The sequence below is a fragment of the Calliphora vicina genome, chromosome 3, assembly GCF_958450345.1.
Source record: "Calliphora vicina chromosome 3, idCalVici1.1, whole genome shotgun sequence".
NCBI classification, from domain to species: Eukaryota; Metazoa; Arthropoda; class Insecta; order Diptera; family Calliphoridae; genus Calliphora; species Calliphora vicina.
Window position 1 is genome coordinate 57,544,067 of NC_088782.1, and position 26,264 is coordinate 57,570,330.

Below are 26,264 nucleotides of genomic sequence, written 5' to 3' on the forward strand. Positions count from 1 at the left end.
TAAAATAACCAAACTTTTTTACACCATAGGTAACTACGATCTGATATATCTATATCTATTTGTTGAAAAAAAAAAATTTTATTTAAAAATGCGAATATCTCATATAAGAGATGTAGATTTATTATGCATGTAGATTTATAGACCTCAACTATTAGATTCTATAAAGTACAATCATTCGGATCGGATCAAAGGCAGAAAATTGTGATCGTTTTAAATTTTTCATATAGCCGATGTGTCGTCTATAAAGTCCATATTCTCAGGTAAAATCATGGCAAGTTTTATTAAAATTAGATTTTTTTTGGGAAGCAGTACCCTGTTATCATTAAAAATAACCACTCTTGAATCATTAAGGACATACTATTTAAAAGCAGCTGACAACAAGAAATATTTCAAGTATGTATAGCAAGTTTTATTAAAATCAAATGTTTTTTTTTTTTTGAAAACTCTCCCACTGTACCCCGTTATCCGGCGTTAAACGGTGAATCATTAGAAATTACCATTCTTGAATAATTAAGGACATAATATTTAAAAGCAGCTGGTAACAAGACAACATTAGTTGTGTTCGCGTACTTGATAATTTGTAATAATTTGTACAAATTATCACTGGAAGTTACGGGATTCCGTTCGTTTACTTTTAAAAACTTGTAACGAGAGAGCAAGTTACAAAACATTTATTTTGCTATATATCCCACTCGCATCCCACTAAGCGACCAAATAGATCTTAAAGGACTAGACCCAAGCTTTCTTTTGAGCAAAAAAATTTTAAAAAAGGGCCCAATTTGGAAAAAAAGTTCGATTTTGAAAAAAAAGTGAAAAAAGGTGAAAAATTGCATGTTTTGAGTTACAAAACATTTATTTTGAAAGATATCCCACTCGCATCCCACTAAGCCACCAAATAGGTCTGAAAGAAAAATATCCAAGCTTTCTTTTGAGCAAAAAAAAAATTAAAAAAGGGTCCATTTTGAAAAAAAAAAAAAAAAAAAAAAAGTTTTTGATTTTGCTCAAAAGTCAAAAATTTCATGTCTTGAGTTACAAAACATTTATTTTGATAGATATCAAACTCACATCCCACTAAGCGACCAAATAGGTCCTCAAGGAAAATATCTAAGCTTTATTTTAAGAAAAAAAAGGCCCATTTTGAAAAAAAAAAGTTAAAAAAGGTTTTGATTTCGGAAAAAAAATATTAAAAATTTTTTATTTTTTTTTAAAATATTTTTTTTCGAAAGATTGAAGAAATAGCTATCTAAACTATTTGGAACACATTTTGCTAAGAACAATAGGTAATAAGTTACATGGATGAGAAAAATCACATGTTTGGCCAAAATGTCAAATTTTGACCCCCTCTAACTCAGAGAGTTCTGGACCGATCTTGTTGAAAAATTGTGTCTGAATTACTATCCAATAGGTCTAACCTTGGTGTAAATTTAATCCCGATCGGAAGACATCGATTTTAAAAGTTGGTTCACTTGACGTGAAATCCCCCATACATGTTTTAAACATACAAAACTAAAAAGTGGAAAGTTAATACAATTTACAAGTTTGCAAAGAAAAGATGTAAAATAACACAAAACTAACGTTTTGAATTGATTTATAATAAAATACAACTTATTTTTACAAATTGTTGTTCGCGTACTTTTTTTTGTATTTTTTCAGATTGAGAGTAATTTATTTTTAGTCTCTAAAATAAAGTTACTGGATATTTTTTACTGGAAAGTACGCGAATGTAATGACAAGAAACTTTATTACAAATAACCACTAATTATTTCTGAAAGGATATACTGAGAGGTACTACCATTTGCGGAAAACTTACTTTATAAGACCTTTTGTTTACATCGTTTTATGTACTATATCCTGTTGATATCAATTCAATTACTCGACCGATCGGTCGGTTAAATTATGTTTTATACGTTGAAATTTCAAAAAAGTCCTAAAATCCATTTGAATTTTTTTTTAGAATGACTGCAATTCCATTTAGATTTAATTTCTGGTATAAGGGACACAACACGGGTTTCGTCCGTTTTTTTTGTATGTCTTGAGTTACAAAATATTTATTTTGATAGATATCCCACTCGCATCCCACTAAGCGACCAAATAAGTTAGAAAAAGGGTTTTGAAAAAAAGTCAACAAAGTTTTTGATTTTGCAAATTAAAAAAAAAATATGTTTTGAGTTACAAAACATTTATTTTGATAGATATCGAACTCACATCTCACTAAGCGACCAAATAGGTCTTCAAGATAAATATCTAAGCTTTATTTTAAGAAAAAAGGCCCATTTTGGAAAAAACAGTCAAAAAAGTTTGATTTCGGAACAAATTTCAAATTTTTTTTATTTTTTTCGAAAGAATTATTTAGATCTAAACTTTTTGGGACATATTTTGCTAAGAACAATAGGTAATAAGTTACATGGATGAGAAAAAACAACTGATTGGCCAAGATGTCCAATTTTGACCCCCTCTAACTCAGAGAGTTCTCCACCGATCTTGGTGAAAATTTTATCCTGATCGGAAGACATCGATTTCAAAAGTTATTTCAAAGAAATCCTCCATATCATTACCTTAATATAGAAAGTCCCTAACTCGGGTCTTTTTTAAATCGATATTTTTTGGCTAAATATGATATATGAGCGGACCATTTATCGAAATAAAAAAATACGAGTTAGGGCCTTTTTATTTTAAGGAAACGATATATAGATTGTATATTTTTAAAAGGAAGATCTAATTTCAAATTGTTTTTTCTACAATTAAAATCGAAAATTTCATTTCTGTTAAAATATTTGGGAGTAACCCACTTCAGTTGTATATTTAATTAAAAATTAAAATAAACCAATTTTGAACCCTCATCGATTTAAAAGAAAAAATCCAAAAAATATTTTTTTTTTCAAAATAGATTTATTGGCCAATTAATACATATTTTTGACATACAGTAAAAAGTAACAATTTTTATAAATAAAATACTTAAAAATTAAACAGACTATTGATTCTCCTCAAGTTCTATGGCAGATGTTTTATTCAGTTTCTTCGCCACTTTCCAGCTTCTTTTCTTCTTTGGCATTTTCCTTCACATTCAAATGAGCTGGACCGACTTGTTGGATTTGAATTTGGCGCTCATTGGATTTCTCTTCAATTTGTGGCTTAGGAACACTAACGGTTAAAACACCATCCGAGGAAAGTGTGGACACAACCTTATTGGGATCATAGCCCTTGGGTATGGCATAGCGACGTACAAAGTGTCTGGCAATGTAACCCTGATCATCTTCGCGTTCCTCATGTTTACCCTCCACCATGACACAGTTGTCCACCACTTTAACAGTCAATTCGCTGGGCTTAAATTGTTGTACATCCATGCACACCTGGAAGCCATCCTTGCCAATGGTGGAAATGGGACCCGATGTTTGTTTGTCACGTAAACGCAGTGGTTGTGATTCATCGCCAGCATTGGTCAAAGCCAAATAGGCTGGAAGACGGCCATAGTAGAGAGGTGACTCGTAAAATGGTGCACTTCCCAAAGAGAGGCGGTTAAGGTCGTCAACTAGGCTCAACAATTGTGTTAGGTTTGCCATCTTTTTCGTATTTAACTTTTTTAATGATTTATTATAAAATTTTTAAAATTAGAGAGTAACTAATTTATTTTTCTTTTATTGTAATAGGCTAGAGTTGTTTTCTCTGCAGCAAGGAAACACAGCAACGGTTTTTTGTTTGCTTGATTGGTTGTATTCAACTGATAACGTTTGAGAAATAACGGCAAGTATTTATACCTCCGATTCATGCTCACTGATACTCACACACACCCATTCGTATATGTATACAACATTAATGTTTGTGCTTGTGTGTGCACATTCATTCATTCATTGTTTGCTGAAGTGTAGAGTCATATTAATTGGGTTTTGAGTGGTTGATATCTCGATGATTCTAGTATTTTCATCATTACTTCTTATAAATTCAATTTTCTATGTGCTACATTTTTGTTGTTGTATTTAATAGTGAGAGTCATAGAGAATTATACATAGAGACAAGACACTCTGTTTTGTCAAACAAAAAACAAATCATATGAGAGAAATTTGTTTTTAAATGAAAAACATGCCTACATATCTATTTGTTTTTTCGTACTTTCTGGTAAATATTTAGTCAAATAAAAAATACTCTTCTGAAAATGTAAAATACAACGAATGAAATAGAAAAATTGCAGTTTTTGTTCTACAAATTCGTATGTTAATAAAACTAAATGTGTATAAACGAAAAAATTTTGGTTAGCTGACTCTTGCTTTATTAATCTATAGAAAATTAAGTTTTTTTTTACATATTGGAAATGCCAAAATGTCTCCCTAGGGTATATGTGTGTCAAAATCTGACGACCCAAGGTAAATTTTTAGTTGATGTACTGTGGAATAATTGATATACATTTATTTACTTATATTAACAATAAAAAATTACCTGGCCCTTTCTCAGTATTTTGTTGGATATAGGGTAGATTTACTAGTAGTCGGCTGTTCAATGCCTTTACTTCTTATTATAATTCAATAATTTGTATAGTTTTAAATTAATTAAGTTTAATTTTAATACTTTTTCATTTAAATTAAGAAATTTAAAGATTTTATCAAAAAAATAACATTTGCCTATATTATGGTATAGTTGTCGGCTTATTATATTTTAGTAAATGAAATATAGAATTAGAATTAAAGTTTTTTTAATTTCTATAAGCATCTAAACATATCAAGTTGGATTCGCCACTATTTTTTTTACTAAAAATGAAGCACGACTGCACTTGCTAAAAGACACTCACTTATAGCCCAATTATGAAAAATATTCCCCGGGAGTTTTTTCCCTCTTCGTTTTTTTAACATAGAATTTGAATAGGAAAAATGAGGAAAGGGAAAAAACTCCCGGGGATTTTTTTTCATAATTGGGCTGTTATTAAAGGAAAATCACTGCTGAAATTGCACATATAACCATGATTTTTTTTGGTACAAAGACAGTTGAGATCGTTAATAAAGCTAAATTGATCTTTTTTAACATGCATATATGTAATTGCTGTTATTCATATTTATTTGAGTTTTAATAAAAAAAAAATTGCCGACTTACCGTATCTTGTTTTTATTACTGATTCACAGCGTCCATATATTAGAAATATTTTGCCATTCCATCTAATAAAGATTCCATGGAGGTATACAGCCTCTTAAATTGTATGTGGATTAATCCAAAAAAGAGAACAGTATTCCATTTCTATCTGGACCAATTTAAATGTTATTTGGCAAAATGTATACGAGAAATAAGAGTTTTTCGGGAGTCGAAAGCAATCATGACCAGCCTCATTTGACCTCCGGCTTACAGCTAATTTCCAATTTTAGATTATTGGTGATCTACCGGGATGTTATTTTTCGAGGACTTCCTCCCAAATGTTGAGTTTTTGCAGTACCTAAATTACGAAAATTTGTATACTTTTTTAAACTGCTGATTTATTTACACAGAAAAAAGTTTCAACATAAATATTATGATTTGATTTCATTGATTTCAATTCATAACATTTATAAATAATTTCTTAAATATTAAGATTTTGTTCATATTTTATGTTTTCAAATTAAATCTAGAAGGCTTGAAAAATATAATTTCAATTTCATTTATATTTTTATGTTGTTGAAAAATGTTTGAAATTTTTCTTGGAAAATTTTTTATTTATTTTTATGATTTTCAGCTACAAAATGAGCCAATATGCGCGAAAATGATTAAATTTTTTTAAGGGGATGATATGCTTTATGTTTATTTATATTTTATTATGTTTAATGATATTTTTAATTTTCAGATATTGTTGATTCATCTTAAAATATTGGCCAGTATATTGCTATTATGCAAATAGTTTTGAATTAATTCATTAGATAATGCAATTATAATTCAATTTATTATAAAATATTATTAAATTTATGCAAAAAAAGCAAAAATTTCCGTCATGTACAAATTAATAATATTTATGAACATGTTCTTATTCTGAATGAAAAAAGTTTGGGAAAAAAAAATCAAGTTCGATTAATAATATTTATTACAAAATTCATTCCAATTATGAATTTCTTTTTTCTGTGTAGATATTCTAGTAATATTAATAATAAATATTCTAAAAAATAATTTTTTTGAGCGAAAAAAATTACAAAATGATATCAAAATAAAATAAATATTGAAATAAAGACAAAACATTACTATTATGTTTTTTATATCATAACGTCAAATGGTTGTCAAGATACAAAATCATCATGTATAGTCCCCATTTATTAGTATTATTGCTTCGTTATGACAAAATTGTTAGTGCTTTTGCTCAGACAACTTTGTCTTGACAACAAACGTCATTAATTGTTATGATAAATATTTGTCAAGTATAAAGTTATGTTATCTTACATATTCATTTTGTTTTAGTCCTCTTAAAAGTTTCCATTGTATTTTTGTTAAACTTGAATGCTTAATAATGCTAAAATTTATTATATTTTAATAAAAAAGGTCATGCTTTTGAAAACTAAATTTACGGAATATAGTTTTCAAAAAAGTTTCCATTGTCTGTCACTCACTGTATGTTAGCTATTAGCAATAACTATTTGTGTCAAATTTCGGCATCTAGGTCTAGCTTTTCTATGTTTCCTCGTTTAGGGACTATCGTGTTTAATTTTTTTTCAACGTCGGACGGACGGTATTTTTTACAAAATTTTATAAGGTTCACCCGATTTTGCCAATTTTCAATATCAAACATTTCAGCTCAACAAATAATATTTGGGCAAAAATTCGTCTCCCTCTAGTGCTTTTCATGCATTTAACAGACAGACGGACGGACATACCTAGATCGTCTTAGAAAATTTCTTAGAATTTTCCGTAGAATGCGTTTCCGCTAACGATTTTAGTGAAACAAAATCGACCCACCCCAATGTACTATATACTTTTGTGGAAAAAATCTGTAAGAAATCTCTAAAAGTGCATTTGATGTTTTTAATTTGAGGCCATTGAATATTGTAGGTACCTACCTAACAAAAATCTAATTTGTCAATAACTGTTATTAATGGGTTTCTATTCATAAGATTGTACATTTACCAAAATTTAAGTGTGGTGAGCTTTGGTTATACCAGAATTAAGTTTTTAAAATTTTCAAAAAAAACCCATGATATTTTTAAAGAAAATATAGAATTAGCATTTGCGATCCCTTCCTTGGAACAACATGCCATAGATATGTATTAAAGTCTCATGCAGCAGATGACTGAATTCACTGTCGATACATTTTCCAAAAAAGCTTTAGAGAAAATGTTGATAGACCAATAGGTACAATTCACTTGAATTTAAAGATCCGGAACATCAGAAACATATTCCGTAAATAATTATTGTTTGAACAAACATTGGAAACATTGCGAACTATTTAACAAAAAGCCACTTAAAAAACAATAACAAATAGTTTCTGAATATGTGTGTATTTGTAATGCAGCCATTTTCACAAAAACATGGAGAACATAAACAAAAAATCTACCTTAAACAAATTTAACTTAAAAATTAATAAAATTTCATCACATACCTGTATAATATTTAAAAAATCTGGATTATTTTAGCATTTTTAAATGTTTATTAATTTGTTTGGCACAGAAATTCCAGAAACGGTCACACAGTTGTGCATGAATCACCCTCTTAATAAATACAAACAAATAAAAATACCGGTCTCTTAAAAAGCAAAACATCATTCTAGAATTTACTCTCTTAATTATTCTCTTTTTAGGTCATTCTCTTTTAAATTAATCGAAATTTCTGGAATCTGCTCTTAATATTCTGCTCAAATTGCTCAAGAGTATAAAAACGTAGAAATGGCACAATTCTCTTCAGTTTTTATTGAAACGCAAAACAAGAAACAACATTGCAGATAAAAGCAAATTTAAATAAATAAAACACAATACAAATAATTAATTGTATTAAAAAACAACTAAAAATATATCTACATAAAAAACCTTTGTGCAAAACTAAATTAAACCATAATAACAAACAAAACTACTCATATTTTTATTGTAAAAGTATTAAAAACAAGAGAATTACCGCAACAAAATGTCTTTGGTACCTTTGCTAAGTGAATTGGACGCCTTCAGTGATGTGGAACAATTATTGGAGGACACTTTTGGCGTGGGCATACATCCAGTAGACATCTTCCGTCCCTATCAACGTTCAGTAGTATTGCGACAACCACGACGTCGCTACAATCCATACATCGTCGCCAAATATCAACGTCCTGGCCGTGGTAAATTAGATGAATTACAAAAATCTGAACTACAAGTTCCACAAGTTGGCAAAGATGGTTTTCAAGTGTGCATGGATGTTGCACAATTTACGCCCAATGAATTGACTGTCAAAACTGTGGATCGCACTGTTGTCGTTGAGGGCAAACACGAGGAGCGTGAGGATGAACATGGTTTCATTCAAAGACACTTCATACGCAAATATACTTTGCCCAAAGGCTATGATCCAAAAGATGTAGTATCCACCATATCATCGGATGGCGTTTTAACCGTTAAGGCTCCTCCACCACCCAGCAAGACTAAAAATAATAATGAACGTATTGTCCAAATACAGCAGACAGGTCCGGCTCATTTAAGTGTTAAACAGCCGGACGAGGCCAAAAATAAGGAGAACGCTGAAGCTGAGAAGATGGAAACGAAATAGACGTGTTGATTTCCATGATCTTTTAATTTTAAGCACATTTTCCATTTCCGTAACTTTTATTTCAACAATAACCATTTTTATTAATTTTAAATCTTAAAATATACAACTACTGTGTAGTCATTTAAGTTAAAACTCAAATAAAACACTTTACTTAATAAAAGTAAATCAATTAATGTTTTGTTTTAATTTGATCTGTGATCATGTACATAAAGAAGTACAAATTGTAAGACTAATCTACAGATATTTACCAATTAAATAATACATACATATGTATAAACAATATTTAAATTTATCAAAAGTTTACAAAACCATATTTCCACACAAAATTTAATATGGGGATAAATGTATAATTTTTATAATAGTTTGTTCAGTGAATGGGCGCTGAAAAAGGTCGAATAACAAAAATGTTGTTTCTTACAAATAAAACATTTGCCTTGCCTCCTTGTCTAATTTTAGGCCAGACTACTATGGTTTATCATTTCCATTCAAAATATTATTTTTATACCATTAATCAGAGAATAATTATGTAATTTAAAACCATTCAATAGTTTGACAATACAAAATCTTTCCAAATATTTAATTAATACCTAGGTCACAACCCAAAAAAAAATCTTAAGAAATTAGTATTTTTACTGTTTTATTTAATTATTAATGTTCTGGTAATTATTTGAACTTTTTATTTTATAAAAAAATAAGAACATAATTAAATTCTGCCATTAACTAGAAGTATTGAGTATGAATTGAAATAATTTGTTGTTTTTTTTTTTAATTTTAGATATCTTTATTCAGGAATAAATCTTGTAATATATGTTAATTGGCTTAGGAAGGCTTTTTTATATTACTGTGAATAAATAAATAATTATGGTATTGACAAAACAATGGGAACTTGGTATAATTTTTACAAAATTGTCTAGCCATTTTAATGACTTTGTAATTTGTTGGAAATCCCTTGTTTTTTATTAGTGCTTCACAGCGACAATGCATTGAACCAATTAAAGAACTAATCGTATCTGAAATATTTTGTCATTCCCTTATTACCGTATCTTATAAAGCTTTCTTCGTTTTATAATTTTGAGTCCGTATTTTGCAATCTACAATTTCTCGTGATGTGTTTGGTATTATTATCGTGCAGGAATCTTCAATCTAAGGGATACTTCTCGCATTGTATTGATCTAAGTCTTTTTCCGTCGGCCGTCTTTCAAATGTTGTATTTGGATGTTTTTTAATTAATTGTTTAAATGTTCGTAAGAATTCTTAACTAATTTTTCAAAATCAAATTTAATTTTATCTCTTAATCATTCCGTTAATGAATTCATTACGAATTAATTTAAAGGCTTAATTCCTTCAAACGTATTAAATTCATCCTTTGAGAACTAATTCTTTATAGAATTGATTCCTTATTGAATCATTCAAGTTTTCTTTAATTCCAATCCATTACAAAATATATACAGCCCAATTATGAATAAAAAATTCCGCGGGAGTTTGTTCCCCGGGAGTTTTTTCCCATTGAATTTGAATAGGAAAAATGAGAAAAGGGGGAAAAACTCCCGCGGAATTTTTATTCATAATTGAGCTGATAGCTTAATAAAATTTATTATTTAAAATTCAATTCCAATCTAATACAAATAGGGTTTTTATACCCTTCACCATGAGTGGCAAGGGTATATATAAGTTTGTCATTCCGTTTGTAATTTCCACATTTTTCATCGTTATAGATAGCGGAATCGATATAGCCATGTCCGTCTGTCCGTCTGTGTGTTGAAATCAACTTTCCGAAGCCCCCAAATAACTTACATACACGATTCATACATCAATATCTCCGAAATTCTTCCGGCTCGGTCGCATTTAAAATCGAGAAAATCGGTCCACAAATGGCTGAGATATAAGGAAAAAACTAGGACAACCTCGATTTTTGACATATTTTTGACCTATATCTGGATATCTAAAGATAGATATTTCAAAGACCTTTGCAACGACGTATATAAGACCATAGTAAGTTGGACATACAATGGGTCAAAATCGGAAAAAAATATTTTTTAACCCGAATTTTTTTTTCATCAAAAATTTCTTTTTTGTTATAAATTCTTTTTCCAAAAAAATTAATTAAAAAAATTTAAAAAACTTTTTTTAAAAAAAAATAAAAAACAATTTGGAAAAAAAAATTTTTTAAAAAATTTTAAAACATTAAAAAAGAAATTTTGATTTTGTTTAAATAAAAATATTTAAAAAAAAATATATTTTTAAGTATAATTTGAAGGGTACAGCCGAATATAGCTCTCTTACTTGTTTTCAATTCATTTTGTAAACGATTAAATGCAAAACAAAAACAAATTAAATGAAGATAAAATAGTTTAAGAATTAAAGAAGGCTTCCGGGACTCTACGAACCAATCCTGGTGTAGTAGGACGGTTTGCAGCGTGTCCAGGGCTATCTGTTCAAAGTTGAATGCAAAGGCCACCAGAATAATGTGTGTGAAGATAAATTTAAATTTATTTAGCACAGACCTAAACCACATATTTTAGCTCAGCCCATTTTGCAGTTAACAGAGCACTGTTAATCACTTAACAGTCATAATACTTGAATTATAATAAACAAATTTATACCTACAATATCTGAAATAATTTCAGAATAAGAAAAAAATGGAAAAAATTAAAAAAAAACTATCCATCTGAAATAATGGATGGATATTTGAACCCATCGTAATATCAGGATTCCAATAAATTTGACTTTTTTGAAAAAATAAATCTGGAGAGGATTTTTGGCCATTATGGAAATTAGGAAAAGGGCTCGGATATGAGACTATATAGAAATGGTAGTCCTAGGGTCACTTAATGGAACTGTGGTAGTGGGATATCTGAAATAATTTTGGGATTCCAATAAATTTGAGTTTTGTGAAAAAATAAATCTGGAGAGGATTTTTGGCCATTATGGAAATTAGGAAAAGGGCTCGGATATGACACTATATAGAAATGGTAGTCCTAGGGTCACCGAATGGAACTGTGGTAGTGGGATATCTGAAATAATTTTGGGATTCCAATAAATTTGAGTTTTGTGAAAAAATAAATCTGGAGAGGATTTTTGGCCATTATGGAAATTAGGAAAAGGGCTCGGATATGACACTATATAGAAATGGTAGTCCTAGGGTCACTGAATGGAACTGTGGTAGTGGGATATCTGAAATAATTTTGGGATTCCAATAAATTTGAGTTTTGTGAAAAAATAAATCTGGAGAGGATTTTTGGCCATTATGGAAATTAGGAAAAGGGCTCGGATATGAGACTATATAGAAATGGTAGTCCTAGGGTCACTGAATGGAACTGTTATAGTGGGATATCTGAAATAATTTTGGGATTCCAATAAATTTGAGTTTTGTGAAAAAATAAATCTGGAGAGGATTTTTGGCCATTATGGAAATTAGGAAAAGGGCTCGGATATGACACTATATAGAAATGGTAGTCCTAGGGTCACCGAATGGAACTGTGGTAGTGGGATATCTGAAATAATTTTGGGATTCCAATAAATTTGAGTTTTGTGAAAAAATAAATCTGGAGAGGATTTTTGGCCATTATGGAAATTAGGAAAAGGGCTCGGATATGACACTATATAGAAATGGTAGTCCTAGGGTCACTGAATGGAACTGTGGTAGTGGGATATCTGAAATAATTTTGGGATTCCAATAAATTTGAGTTTTGTGAAAAAATAAATCTGGAGAGGATTTTTGGCCATTATGGAAATTAGGAAAAGGGCTCGGATATGACACTATATAGAAATGGTAGTCCTAGGGTCACTGAATGGAACTGTGGTAGTGGGATATCTGAAATAATTTTGGGATTCCAATAAATTTGAGTTTTGTGAAAAAATAAATCTGGAGAGGATTTTTGGCCATTATGGAAATTAGGAAAAGGGCTCGGATATGACATTATATAGAAATGGTAGTCCTAGGGTCACTGAATGGAACTGTGGTAGTGGGATATCTGAAATAATTTTGGGATTCCAATAAATTTGAGTTTTGTGAAAAAATAAATCTGGAGAGGATTTTTTGCCATTATGGAAATTAGGAAAAGGGCTCGGATATGACACTATATAGAAATGGTAGTCCTAGGGTCACTGAATGGAACTGTTATAGTGGGATATCTGAAATAATTTTGGGATTCCAATAAATTTGACTTTTTTGAAAAAATAAATCTGGAGAGGATTTTTTGCCATTATGGAAATTAGGAAAAGGGCTCGGATATGACACTATATAGAAATGGTAGTCCTAGGGTCACTGAATGGAACTGTGGTAGTGGGATATCTGAAATAATTTTGGGATTCCAATAAATTTGACTTTTTTGAAAAAATAAATCTGGAGAGGATTTTTGGCCATTATGGAAATTAGGAAAAGGGCTCGGATATGAGACTATATAGAAATGGTAGTCCTAGGGTCACTTAATGGAACTGTGGTAGTGGGATATCTGAAATAATTTTGGGATTCCAATAAATTTGAGTTTTGTGAAAAAATAAATCTGGAGAGGATTTTTGGCCATTATGGAAATTAGGAAATGGGCTCGGATATGACACTATATAGAAATGGTAGTCCTAGGGTCACTGAATGGAACTGTGGTAGTGGGATATCTGAAATAATTTTGGGATTCCAATAAATTTGAGTTTTGTGAAAAAATAAATCTGGAGAGGATTTTTGGCCATTATGGAAATTAGGAAAAGGGCTCGGATATGACACTATATAGAAATGGTAGTCCTAGGGTCACTGAATGGAACTGTGGTAGTGGGATATCTGAAATAATTTTGGGATTCCAATAAATTTGACTTTTTTGAAAAAATAAATCTGGAGAGGATTTTTGGCCATTATGGAAATTAGGAAAAGGGCTCGGATATGACATTATATAGAAATGGTAGTCCTAGGGTCACTGAATGGAACTGTGGTAGTGGGATATCTGAAATAATTTTGGGATTCCAATAAATTTGAGTTTTGTGAAAAAATAAATCTGGAGAGGATTTTTGGCCATTATGGAAATTAGGAAAAGGGCTCGGATATGACACTATATAGAAATGGTAGTCCTAGGGTCACTGAATGGAACTGTGGTAGTGGGATATCTGAAATAATTTTGGGATTCCAATAAATTTGAGTTTTGTGAAAAAATAAATCTGGAGAGGATTTTTGGCCATTATGGAAATTAGGAAAAGGGCTCGGATATGAGACTATATAGAAATGGTAGTCCTAGGGTCACTGAATGGAACTGTTATAGTGGGATATCTGAAATAATTTTGGGATTCCAATAAATTTGACTTTTTTGAAAAAATAAATCTGGAGAGGATTTTTTGCCATTATGGAAATTAGGAAAAGGGCTCGGATATGACACTATATAGAAATGGTAGTCCTAGGGTCACTGAATGGAACTGTTATAGTGGGATATCTGAAATAATTTTGGGATTCCAATAAATTTGACTTTTTTGAAAAAATAAATCTGGAGAGGATTTTTGGCCATTATGGAAATTAGGAAAAGGGCTCGGATATGACACTATATAGAAATGGTAGTCCTAGGGTCACTGAATGGAACTGTGGTAGTGGATTCCAATAAATTTGACTTTTTTGAAAAAATAAATCTGGAGAGTATTTTTGGCCATTATGGAAATTAGGAAAAGGGCTCGGATATGACACTATATAGAAATGGTAGTCCTAGGGTCACTGAATGGAACTGTGGTAGTGGGATATCTGAAATAATTTTGGGATTCCAATAAATTTGAGTTTTTGTTTTTAAATGCCTGAAATACATAATTATAAAATTCAAATAAATTTGAGTTAAGAAAAATACAATATACGTTTTATGGAATTCTTGTCATTTTTGTTATTTAAGAAACATTTTATTATGATTATAAACAATAAAAAACATTTCTGGTAAAATATATTAATATCTTATAATATTTATTTTTTCAAAAAAGTCAAATTTATTGGAATCCCAAAATTATTTCAGATATCCCACTACCACAGTTCCATTCAGTGACCCTAGGACTACCATTTCTATATAGTGTCATATCCGAGCCCTTTTCCTAATTTCCATAATGGCCAAAAATCCTCTCCAGATTTATTTTTTCACAAAACTCAAATTTATTGGAATCCCAAAATTATTTCAGATATCCCACTACCACAGTTCCATTCAGTGACTCTAGGACTACCATCTCTATATAGTGTCATATCCGAGCCCTTTTCCTAATTTCCATAATGACCAAAAATCCTCTCCAGATTTATTTTTTCAAAAAAGTCAAATTTATTGGAATCCCAAAATTATTTCAGATATCCCATTACCACAGTTCCATTCAGTGACCCTAGGACTACCATTTCTATATAGTCTCATATCCGAGCCCTTTTCCTAATTTCCATAATGGCCAAAAATCCTCTCCAGATTTATTTTTTCACAAAACTCAAATTTATTGGAATCCCAAAATTATTTCAGATATCCCACTACCACAGTTCCATTCAGTGACCCTAGGACTACCATTTCTATATAGTGTCATATCCGAGCCCTTTTCCTAATTTCCATAATGGCCAAAAATCCTCTCCAGATTTATTTTTTCACAAAACTCAAATTTATTGGAATCCCAAAATTATTTCAGATATCCCACTACCACAGTTCCATTCGGTGACCCTAGGACTACCATTTCTATATAGTGTCATATCCGAGCCCATTTCCTAATTTCCATAATGGCCAAAAATCCTCTCCAGATTTATTTTTTCACAAAACTCAAATTTATTGGAATCCCAAAATTATTTCAGATATCCCACTACCACAGTTCCATTAAGTGACCCTAGGACTACCATTTCTATATAGTCTCATATCCGAGCCCTTTTCCTAATTTCCATAATGGCCAAAAATCCTCTCCAGATTTATTTTTTCAAAAAAGTCAAATTTATTGGAATCCCAAAATTATTTCAGATATCCCACTACCACAGTTCCATTCAGTGACCCTAGGACTACCATTTCTATATAGTGTCATATCCGAGCCCTTTTCCTAATTTCCATAATGGCCAAAAATCCTCTCCAGATTTATTTTTTCACAAAACTCAAATTTATTGGAATCCCAAAATTATTTCAGATATCCCACTACCACAGTTCCATTCAGTGACCCTAGGACTACCATTTCTATATAGTGTCATATCCGAGCCCTTTTCCTAATTTCCATAATGGCCAAAAATCCTCTCCAGATTTATTTTTTCAAAAAAGTCAAATTTATTGGAATCCTGATATTACGATGGGTTCAAATATCCATCCATTATTTCAGATGGATAGTTTTTTTTTAATTTTTTCCATTTTTTTCTTATTCTGAAATTATTTCAGATATTGTAGGTATAAATTTGTTTATTATAATTCAAGTATTATGACTGTTAAGTGATTAACAGTGCTCTGTTAACTGCAAAATGGGCTGAGCTAAAATATGTGGTTTAGGTCTGTGCTAAATAAATTTAAATTTATCTTCACACACATACCAGAATATTAATTGGATTGGATAGGAGAAGTCTCAGGTCTTTAGTAGGAGTGATAGCCGGCCACTGCTCAACTGGAGCCTTCATTGGTAAATGGGATATGCGAACACAGGTCTTCTGTGGGATGTGCGAGGATATTGAGGAACTGGACGCAATAGAACATATTCTGTGTAACTGTCCTAGATTATATGGTCTCAGGCAAAAATGTCTAGGGGAAGGATTTGAGGTTGAACTGGGGGATATAGCTAGATATGATCTAGGTAATCTTTTTGGTTCTATCAGGGGAATAGGCAAGCTATATTAGTTAACAGGACTCTGAGAAATCCAGTTCATACTTATTTCCTGACCGTTTTGGAATGGATTTTTATTTTATTTCTCTTTTATCTTCTCTTCACAGCTAGTTCTTACCTAGTTATATTTCTAAAGGGCATCACAATGGATTCTATGGGTCTCCGATTGTAAGTGTACTTCTTATAATACCACTTCAAATCTATCTATCATTCAGATTGAATGAATTTTATTATGAATTAATTAAAAAATTAAATAAAGGCTTCGAATGAAGTGAATTAATTTGTTTTGTAGGAATGGTATTATAAGATTTTAGTGAAATAAGCTAAAAATTTTAATAATTAGAAGCTCTGATTTTTATATAAAAAACCAAGCAATATATTTGAGAAAAAAAAAACAATGTACTTATCCAAGTTAATATAAAGATACAAAAGATTTATTTTTAAATATAATTCAGTACATATTGGAATCATTAAACTACACAGTAGCATAAATGAGAATAAAAAAACATAGAAAAACTTAAAATGTAATGAAATGAATGAATAAAAATTAAAAAGAATCCATGAGCAACTCTAAACATCTACGAACGAAAAATAAACGGAATAGATCATAAATCACTTAAAAGGTAATTTTAATTTGTTCAATACAATTGAATGGTTGATCTTTATTTGGCAGCTTCAGCCTTTTCCCCGGCAGCAGCACCATTAGACTGAGCCTGCTGCAGCTTGATAGCATGAGCCTGATCCGGTTGCTTCACATTCAAATGAGCCGGGCCAGTTTGTTGAATTTGGACGACACGTTCATTGCCAGCAATGGTTTTATTGGGTGGTGGAGAAGCTTTAACGGTAAGAACCCCATCGGATGAAATGGTCGAGACCACATCTTTAGCATCATAATCTTTTGGCAGCGAATATTTGCGTACAAAATGACGTTGTATAAGGCCATGATCATCCTCACGCTCCTCATGTTTGCCTTCGACAATTACAGTATTATCTACGGTTTTCACAGTCAACTCACTGGGCTTGAATTGTGAAACATCCATGCACACTTGAAAGCCATCTTTGCCAATGGTAGGCACTAAAGCAGAGCTACCAGATGTTGAGTCAGTTCTATCACGTTGCTGACGCTGGCGTCTGCCAACCAAATATGGTGCGTACAATGAAGAACGTCTAGGCAATAGATGCTGATGATGGCTCGAGGCTGTAGCCAAACGTGGACGGAAAATATCGGCAGGATTTATGCCAAAACCAAAATCATCATCCAACAAACGATCCCAATCGTCTACCAGACCATGATGGCAATCGCCATCCAAACCACGAGCCAAATTCATTAATAATGGTACCAGAGACATCTTCAATTACTTTTCTTTGTTTTTTTTCTTTTTTATTTCAATTGGAATAATAAAAATGCAATAATTTCTTTAACTTCTTTTTCGTCTTCGACAACCAAACTTGTTTGCTATATGCACTCAACTGAAGAGAACGCAAAAAGCTCATTCGCTTTTATACTAAGCGTGCTCTTAAAGAGAAATTCCCGCAATTTTTAACGGAACTTTCGAGATTTTTCTACTCATTATGAGATTTTACGATTCAAATTTTACATATTTCTCTCTTAAGTTAAATAAAGCACAAATTTAAGGGAAGGTAAAATAATGCAATAAAAACCATATGTAAGAAACTGCATTAGTGTTGTCATTCTGGTACTTTCTGTACTCGATTTAGCACAGGGTACACTAAACAGTCTATAAATGTGACTTGATAAAGATGATTTTTTTATTATACATATGTAATTAATGTCATTAATGAAATAGTTAATCATAATATCTGAGACCGAATTTAATATAATTTATGTTACTAATTCATATGTATATGTACAACAATAACAAATGGCATTATGTAAGTACATAACAAATTATTAAAATGCTATTATTTTCAACAGGGATGGAAAAGATGATACGAATGTTCTTTTTTGGATAATATGTATTTCATAAAGAAAAGTAGTCCAGAGATTCATTTGATACTTTCAAACAAAAACAACAACAGGCAACTTTGACAGTTCACTTACCATTTAACAAAAACCAAGTATCTGTTGTTTCTGTAAATGTTGTATTTGTTGTAGTACTGTCGCTACTTTATTTATTAATTTACTTTGGTTCTTAATGTACTATAATGAAAGCTTATGGTTAGTTAAGGTATATGTCCTCTTTTCAACTGGCTGTCATCTATAAAATTTGTGTCCTCTGTCTGTCATCTTTTTTCCTAATCTGCCATCTTTTGTCATCTTAATTTTTAAAAGCATGATCAATATTTATTTATAATTTTATAAATTAAATGAAATTTGATTTCCCGCCGGTCACCGGTTTTTTTTGTAAAATCGTATATTTCTGTTCATTATTATGTTCATAATCTTCTGAAATTTGTTAAATAAATAATTCTCATTCACTTATTTATTTGTATAATATCTTTAGTTTTTCCAGTGAAATGCGCGTAGGAACTAGCTTATCCCCAACAATAAATTTTAGTGAATTTATCAATAATTGGGAATTCCGCACAATTCTTACATTTTCTTTCAATTCTTAACATTTTTTAAAATTTGAAATGGAGTTTTGAAACGGCCGTTAAAAAATAAAATTTTGTGGGTTATACCTGCGAATAGGTTAACGGTATCGTACGAAGACAAAAACTCAAATACAGGTAAAATGGATACATATATTTTAAGTAAAATTTTTTTTATTTTAATATTTCTCAGAATATGTTAATTCTGTTCCTACATTTCTTGTTCTAGTGGCCGTTAATGGCGTGTATCTAAAATTTTGTAACCAATTTTTGTCCTTTATATCTCATTAGAACGACAGTTACGCACACATTTCGATTCGTTTAAATTAAATTGCAATAACTATGATCCTAATAAATAGAACACGTACCTTGAATTCAAATAAATTTTTGACTTTTTTCTTTATGTCATCTATTTTCATTTTCAAAATCTGGTCGTCTTAGGTTAGTCAATATATGTACATACCAATAGGAAATCTGATTTGAAATAATATATTGTCACCTAAAATGCACTTTTTAACTTTTACTATCAAAAATAACCAAGTTAACCAAAATTCAAAACGAAGTATCAAGTGCACGATTTTCTTAAACAAAATAACGTGTACGTATTGAGTAATTAATTAATAAATAGTATTTTACTTAATTTCCCAATTTTGCAGACTTTATGAAAATGTAATGAAGTACCTTTTTTAGTTCAAATAAGTAGTTGTTAGTAAATTAAAATTAAACAAGAGAGCTATATTCGGCTGTGCCGAATCTTATATACCCTTCACCAAATTATACTTCAAAATACAAATTTTAAATATTTTTAGGTAAACAATATTTTTTGTTTCTAAAGTTTTTTTTTCGAATTATTTTAATTTATTTTTTTTTTAATTTTAAATTTTTTTTTTTTAAATTTGAAAAAATTTTGTTTTGTTTTTTCAATTTTTTTTTTGGAGAAAAAAAATTCGGGTTAAAAAATATTTTTTCCTATTATGACCCATTGTACGTCCAACTTACTATGGTCTTATATATGTATGTCGTTGCAAAGGTCTTTGAAATATCTATCAGTATAATCCAGATATACAGTGAGCCTCAAAAGTGAGTAAACAGCAGCGAATTTTTTGATTTTTTAAGATCATGAAAATCATTATAGTCCGACTTAAATCTATATTTTTCACAACCAAAGATATTATTCAAGCCAATCTCTATCAAACCGAAACTTTAAAATTTTAATCATGGATAAATTTTAGAATTTTCATTATCTTAAAAAATATCCAATAATTTTTGGTGTATACTCACTTTTGCGGCTCACTGTAGGTCAAAAATAGGTCAAAGACCGACGTTGTCCTGGTTTTTTCCTCATATCTCAGCCATTTGTGGACCGATTTTGATGATTTTAAATAGTTTCTCGAAAGCATGTCAGAATTATTGAAGATTTGGATCCCGATGATATCTGGGGTCTTCAGAAAATTGATTTCAACAGACGGACAGACAGACAGACAGACAGACGGACATGGCTTAATCGACTCCGCTATCTATAAAGCTACGTACACACGGTTGTCAGATCTTACAATATTGTCAGAAAAATTTTCAGAAAATGTCTAACAACCGTGTAAACTTACAATTTTTGTCTTCAACGTTGTCAGAAAAAGTATTGTCAGTACATTGTAGGACAATAATATTATCAGACATCTGACAATTGTGTAAACACCATACGTTGCCATTGCCAGATCATTGTAAGATCATTGTCAGAAACTTTTTATTGTCATATGTGCGAAGTTTATGCATCTGACAATGGCATCATTGTCAGTGCAAAAAACACACGATCATAACCCTATACTCAGTTTGTCCATTTTGGTGACCAATTTTTATTTTTATGGGCCCCCAAAGATTTTGAAAATCAGTGGGCTCTCAAAAAATGGTGTCATCAATTTTTGGCCAAAAGCTAATTCAGACTTGGTGATACCGCTTAACTTTATATGGCAATAATATAGCTAAGAGTCCGCCAAACAAATTTTGTTAACATTTTTTCCCAAAAAATAGATTTTTCGTGCACTTTTTTTGAAAAAAATATAGGAAGAACAATTTTTTTTTTACTTTTTTTTAGAATAACTTCCAGGGACTCCTAATATTTCACTAACAATATTGAGTAATGTTGTAGCTACGGTAAATCTGAATAACTCTTGTGAACATATCGATGCATTATGAACGTGTCTAGTCCCTCTAAATAGCACATTAGTTTTTACTATTTTTTGACGCTAAAACAAAGATTGTTTGTTGAAATAGTATGATCAGGTCCACACTTCTATGTTGTGCTGTATTATTTAGTCGGCTGAGGTGTTCGGAATGGGGATCAGTGGGAGGACCCTTAAAATCACACATTTAAAAAAACATCGCCAAAATTGATCAAATTGTTCGGAGACCATTCGCAATAAATTATGATACAACTCCGGCTCGTCAGTTCGTAAGTGGATGAGCAATGTAGCGTAAAATCCTTCCTACTGATGGCGAAGTACCCAATCCTTTACCAAAACTTTGCGACGATTTTTTGCTATTTTGCCTTCATCCGTCATGCAATGGCTTTTGTCTGTTCCATAATAATACTTTAAATTTCCGACTTTTTAATAAATACACACAGATGACAATTAAAATTGTTTGTAAAAAGATTTGAATTTTCTTCTGACAATGTCTAACAAGAGATCTGGTTACCTTTGCCATACAACAATCTGACAACCGTGTGAACTGACAATTTTTGTTGGCATATAAATTTATTGTTTGACAATTGTCTGACAATGAAATTGTAAGGTTTTCTTACAATCGTCTAAACTGACAATTTACCTTTTGGTAATAATATATCATTGTCAGTACATTGCGAGCACATTGCCAGATCTGACAACATTGTAAAATCTGACAACCGTGTGTACGTAGCTTAAGGATCCAGAATATATATACTTTATAGGATCGGAAAATTGTGGAAATTACAAATAATAATTTATGATAACTCAAACAGGGTTAGTCCGATATAATTGAAGTAAACTTAGAATAGTTCAAATTTCATCTACAAAAATTCGCAATTTTAGAAAAAAAATTTAAAAAAAAAATCTAAATTTTACCATTTTTGTACTTAGGTAACCATGATGCAACAAATCTATATAGTGGTAGTGAAGCATTTTTTTGCTGTTGACCTATGTAATTAATACGCATTAACGAATATATGCAGATGTATTTTGCAATATTATTTTATTTAAATACGTATCCATATTTACATACACATTCCATTTTAAACTGAAAATAACTTAAATTACAATAAATCTATTAACGTTCCCTTAAAATCTCCAATTCTTCGGGCAAAGCATATATTCTCAATTGCTTTTCAATTATTAAATCCTGCAAATGTGACAATTCTTGCGGTACATACGTAGCTCCATCCAAATACAAAGCCTTACTCCAGGGACACTCATCTAAGGCGGTGAGTAAACATTTTTGACTCAAATCAAACGAACAATTCTGATCAGACAAACAACTTAGATAGCAACGCCAAAACAAGGAGTTGCGCTGTAAAGATGAGTACAAACTCAAGGACGTTGAAGAGTTTTGCGTTGTGTCGCTGGGTATTAAAACTTTAAATAGATTTAAAATACGCTGACGCACCAATATCCCATGATAATGCAGATCATTGCTGTCGTTAGTAAATAAAGGCTGTCGTTCAATAGAGATAGAAGCTGAAGACAGAGTATTGATAAAACGACAACGTGCCAAAGCTATTATATAAACAACCGATTTAATGGAGGGATTTAATTTAATGTAACCGGCTCTTAGTTTATACCACGGCATAGACTGTTGACAGCCCCATTTTTGTAATAAATACAAATTGTTGGGGTATTCTTGGAGGCCACTGTAGATGGTTTGTTGTATTAGCTTGTGAGATACATAACTATTACCTTTAGGGAGTTGTAATATCTTTATGTAAATCTCATAAATATGCTCCCTTAGGTATGTATGACGCGGATTACTTTTTGTTTTAAATATTTCCAATAGCTTTTGTAAATATTCTAAAGATTGTTGCTTTTGCTGCACAGTATAGCTGAGTAGACAATAGATATTTATTTGGCTTAAAGTGTAATCGTTCATAAAATGTTGCTCAAGTAACATTATTTCCACATTTTGTTCAATTTTTATGGTGAGTTCTAGTTTTTCCTTAAGTTTACTTAAGGCCAAGAGTTTTTTAGTATTTGTAATGCTCTCCAGCTGGGAAAGATCTAGATTAAGTGCGTATAACGACAGCAATTGAGATACCTTTTCATAGTGCTGCCATTTCAGCAGAATTTCAGCATATGTCATGTACACGTAGGCCAGTTCAGATTGTAGATTTTCTTCTTTATTATAGGCTTCTAGAAGATTTTTAAATATATTCTCTATATTTTCGGCGGTAGCCTCGGCTTCGTATTCATACAAAGCAAATTCCACATACAATTGTAGACAATTGCGGTTCTGGCGCTGTTTGAGCAGAGTTTTAAAACGTTTACGTGTTTGTTGTATAAAATCCACTGAGTGTTTCTTGTTTAGTTTTTCTAATATTAAAAGAAAACGCTCAAATCGACACCATAGTTGCAGAAATATTAATCTCTTTCTTTCATCGATATTTTCATAAGATTGGGCACAATTTAGCAACAGATTTTTTAAACACAGAGAATATGGCTCATGGGCTATAGTGCTACTAAGATAGGTGGGTGTATTTACCATTTCTTTACTTAACTCAAATAGGCTTGTGAAGAATTCCTGCTGGTCCCAGGAGCAAATATAATTGGGATTTGTAAAAACAGCCAATTGATCTTCTATGGCGTCTGTATCATCTTGCAGTTGAGCCGCTAACGTGTGACTGCTGATAAAGGGAAGTTTCATAAGTTTTAAAATCGTTATTAATAATTTGAAGGAGTTTTCTTGAGACTTTAAAGGATACACATAATGACAAATATCTTCATTAAATACTATACGCTGAGGATCACTACATTTCGCATTGTCACCCGGGTAGGGCAGAAAATTAAATCCCTGCCTTAGTTTCTCAATTCTCAGCCAGATTTCATTCATAGGCAAACCGGATTGCAATATAATCTCCTCATATTCCAACAAGGTTTGCTCATCCTGGGCCCGAGGCTGCAGATCTTCTAAAAGCTTAGAACTTATTGCTATATTTAACTCTATAGCGAGTTTAATAAGAGCAAAGAATTGCTCATATAAACCCGACTGCCTTAAAAACAAAGAGCAATTGTAGAACAGTTCCAACATGACAGCATCGCTGACTTGTGTAGTTGCGGTTTGTTTATGATTGTGAAACATTTTCTTCATGCATCTTTCATAGATACACAAAACCTCGGGTACTGTACAACGCGCCATTGTGCCCTGAGTGCACATTATCAAAGCCTGCCATAAAATGAGGCTATAGGGATCTTTGGCTAGTAAAGGCTCCAACATTTTACTTACATCGTGAGAAGTATAGACTTGAGTTATAATGTCAATATACACCCTGTACAACTCTTCTTGACTGGGCAGGTAAATTAAAGCTTTTTGTATATAATCGATTTTCTTTTCGGCCACTCTTAAGCGAGACCATTTGTAAGGATTTCTGTCTTGTAGGGCAATTAGCTCTAGCCAACTGTTTAAATCTTGACATTTTTCCATAGTTTTGCGATTTAATTCACCCATTTTTGAAGTGTATTCATTCTCCTCCAAGGCATATATAGAATTTAACACATTCTGTGTTCCTTTTCCACATTCATCGCGAAAGCGATAATAACGCTTTGGTTTAGTTTTCTCAGAGTTGTAATAATTTCTGCCCAAAGTATAATAATACACGCGATATCTGGGACAAGCAGGTTTGTGCAATGTTCTTATGGTGTTATACTGTTTCGCCTTATTTTTGTCAACATAAAATTCTTCTTGGCCCGTAAAATCCAACTGGGGCTCAATAGGTTTCTTTGAAGATTTATTTGATTTTTTATGCTTGTGTTTCTTTTTGGATTTTTTAAATCTCTTACTTCTACTTTCATCCTCTTCGTTGGAAGATAAAGCGTGCTCTTTATTTTTATCATCCTCATCACTGCTGCTAGAGCTCTGTGAAGAATCATCGGATATTTCAACTCCCACTTGACGCGACTTAAATTGTATTGTTGTCAAATCTTGTGTTTTTATATCAAAACTATTGTTTTCCAACCAGATGTTTTGATCGTTTGATACTGTTGAAGAGGAGGTTGGATGACTAACTTCATCTTTAGTTCCATTGTCTTTTGAATAAGCAGGAAAAAGTGACATTTAAAAAAAACACACAGAAAAGCAAAAATAAAACGTTTAAAAATTGTTTACCACGAATGTTTATATTTGTTTTGTATTTATGTATTGGCAGTCACTTTGAAGTGATAACAAACAGATGTTATGAACAGGATGCTTCATAATGAATAGTTTTTATTTAATCAACAATTTGTTGATGCAACTAACAATTTCCGTTATAATTTAATTATTTTTATTTTAGAGCATAATTCAGCTTATTTTTAAGGTGTCCTAAAACAATCCTTTATGTGGTTGACCTTTTTTCAATTCCATCGTGTATTTTCTTCTTAGAGGTGATGGATGGGTTTTAAAATATCTTAGTTTTTTGTTTCATATTCACACAGCCTCAAAAGTGAGTAAACAGTGTTTACTAAACACCAGAGAATTTTTTTAAGATCATGAAAATCATTATAGTCCGACTTAAATCTTTATTTTTCAGTGCCTAATTTATTATTCAGCGCAATCACCAACAAACCGAAACGTTTAAACTTTAATAGATGGATAAATTTTAGGATTTTCATTATCTCACTTTTGAGGCTCACTTTATATCATCTTCTAAACTAGTTTCTCCTTTGAAATTCCATAATCTTTATTTTTTTCTTTATTAAAGTTTCAACTACTCACCGAAAACTAATTTTTAGCTTAATCCACCAATAAAGAGCTATTCAGCTTAAAAAATGTGATTTAGTGAATATATATTTAAAAAAAAAATTAAAAATGTGGTTTTTGAATTGAATTGAAGTTCTTAAAGAAATGTGATTTATTCATAAAATTTTAAAGAACATATCGCACTTGATCAACAAGAGGGTATTAACTAAAAATTTTGAAAATTTCACTTTTTTCAAGAAATCAACTAACAACATCAATATCAATCTGCTGTAAAAATTTCAACGTATTTCGATTACTCTTTCATCTCGAAAACAACATTTGAGACCATTTTCGTGATAATGTATTGACTAGTTTTATACAAC

At 31.0% G+C, this 26,264-nt stretch overlaps 4 protein-coding genes across 4 annotated transcripts; 1 reads left to right on the forward strand and 3 right to left on the reverse strand.

Annotated features, from left to right (window-relative positions):
• Positions 1–2,869: 2,869 nt before the first annotated feature.
• On the reverse strand, positions 2,870–3,681 carry LOC135954937 (heat shock protein 23-like). The gene has a single exon (XM_065505185.1). It carries the CDS (start codon positions 3,558–3,560, stop codon positions 3,006–3,008), a length of 555 nt encoding a protein of 184 aa, XP_065361257.1. The 5' UTR covers positions 3,561–3,681; the 3' UTR covers positions 2,870–3,005.
• Positions 3,682–7,977: 4,296 nt separating this feature from the next.
• On the forward strand, positions 7,978–8,833 carry Hsp27 (Heat shock protein 27). The gene has a single exon (XM_065504844.1). The coding sequence runs from the start codon at positions 8,053–8,055 to the stop codon at positions 8,662–8,664; it is 612 nt and encodes a 203-aa protein (XP_065360916.1). The 5' UTR covers positions 7,978–8,052; the 3' UTR covers positions 8,665–8,833.
• An 8,004-nt stretch (positions 8,834–16,837) lies between these two features.
• LOC135954642 (heat shock protein 27-like) lies at positions 16,838–17,836 on the reverse strand. Its single transcript, XM_065504851.1, has one exon. The coding sequence runs from the start codon at positions 17,781–17,783 to the stop codon at positions 17,097–17,099; it is 687 nt and encodes a 228-aa protein (XP_065360923.1). The 5' UTR covers positions 17,784–17,836; the 3' UTR covers positions 16,838–17,096.
• A 4,356-nt stretch (positions 17,837–22,192) lies between these two features.
• Positions 22,193–25,314, reverse strand: LOC135954624 (nuclear exosome regulator NRDE2). The gene has a single exon (XM_065504818.1). It carries the CDS (start codon positions 25,276–25,278, stop codon positions 22,285–22,287), a length of 2,994 nt encoding a protein of 997 aa, XP_065360890.1. The 5' UTR covers positions 25,279–25,314; the 3' UTR covers positions 22,193–22,284.
• Between the last annotated feature and the right edge of the window lie 950 nt (positions 25,315–26,264).

What these genes read in the sequence shown, in the direction of transcription:
- LOC135954624 (XM_065504818.1), bottom strand. Translation starts at nt 25,278, where the DNA reads ATGTCACTTTTTCCTGCTTATTCAAAAGACAATGGAACTAAAGATGAA.
- LOC135954937 (XM_065505185.1), bottom strand. Translation starts at nt 3,560, where the DNA reads ATGGCAAACCTAACACAATTGTTGAGCCTAGTTGACGACCTTAACCGC.
- Hsp27 (XM_065504844.1), top strand. Translation starts at nt 8,053, where the DNA reads ATGTCTTTGGTACCTTTGCTAAGTGAATTGGACGCCTTCAGTGATGTG.
- LOC135954642 (XM_065504851.1), bottom strand. Translation starts at nt 17,783, where the DNA reads ATGTCTCTGGTACCATTATTAATGAATTTGGCTCGTGGTTTGGATGGC.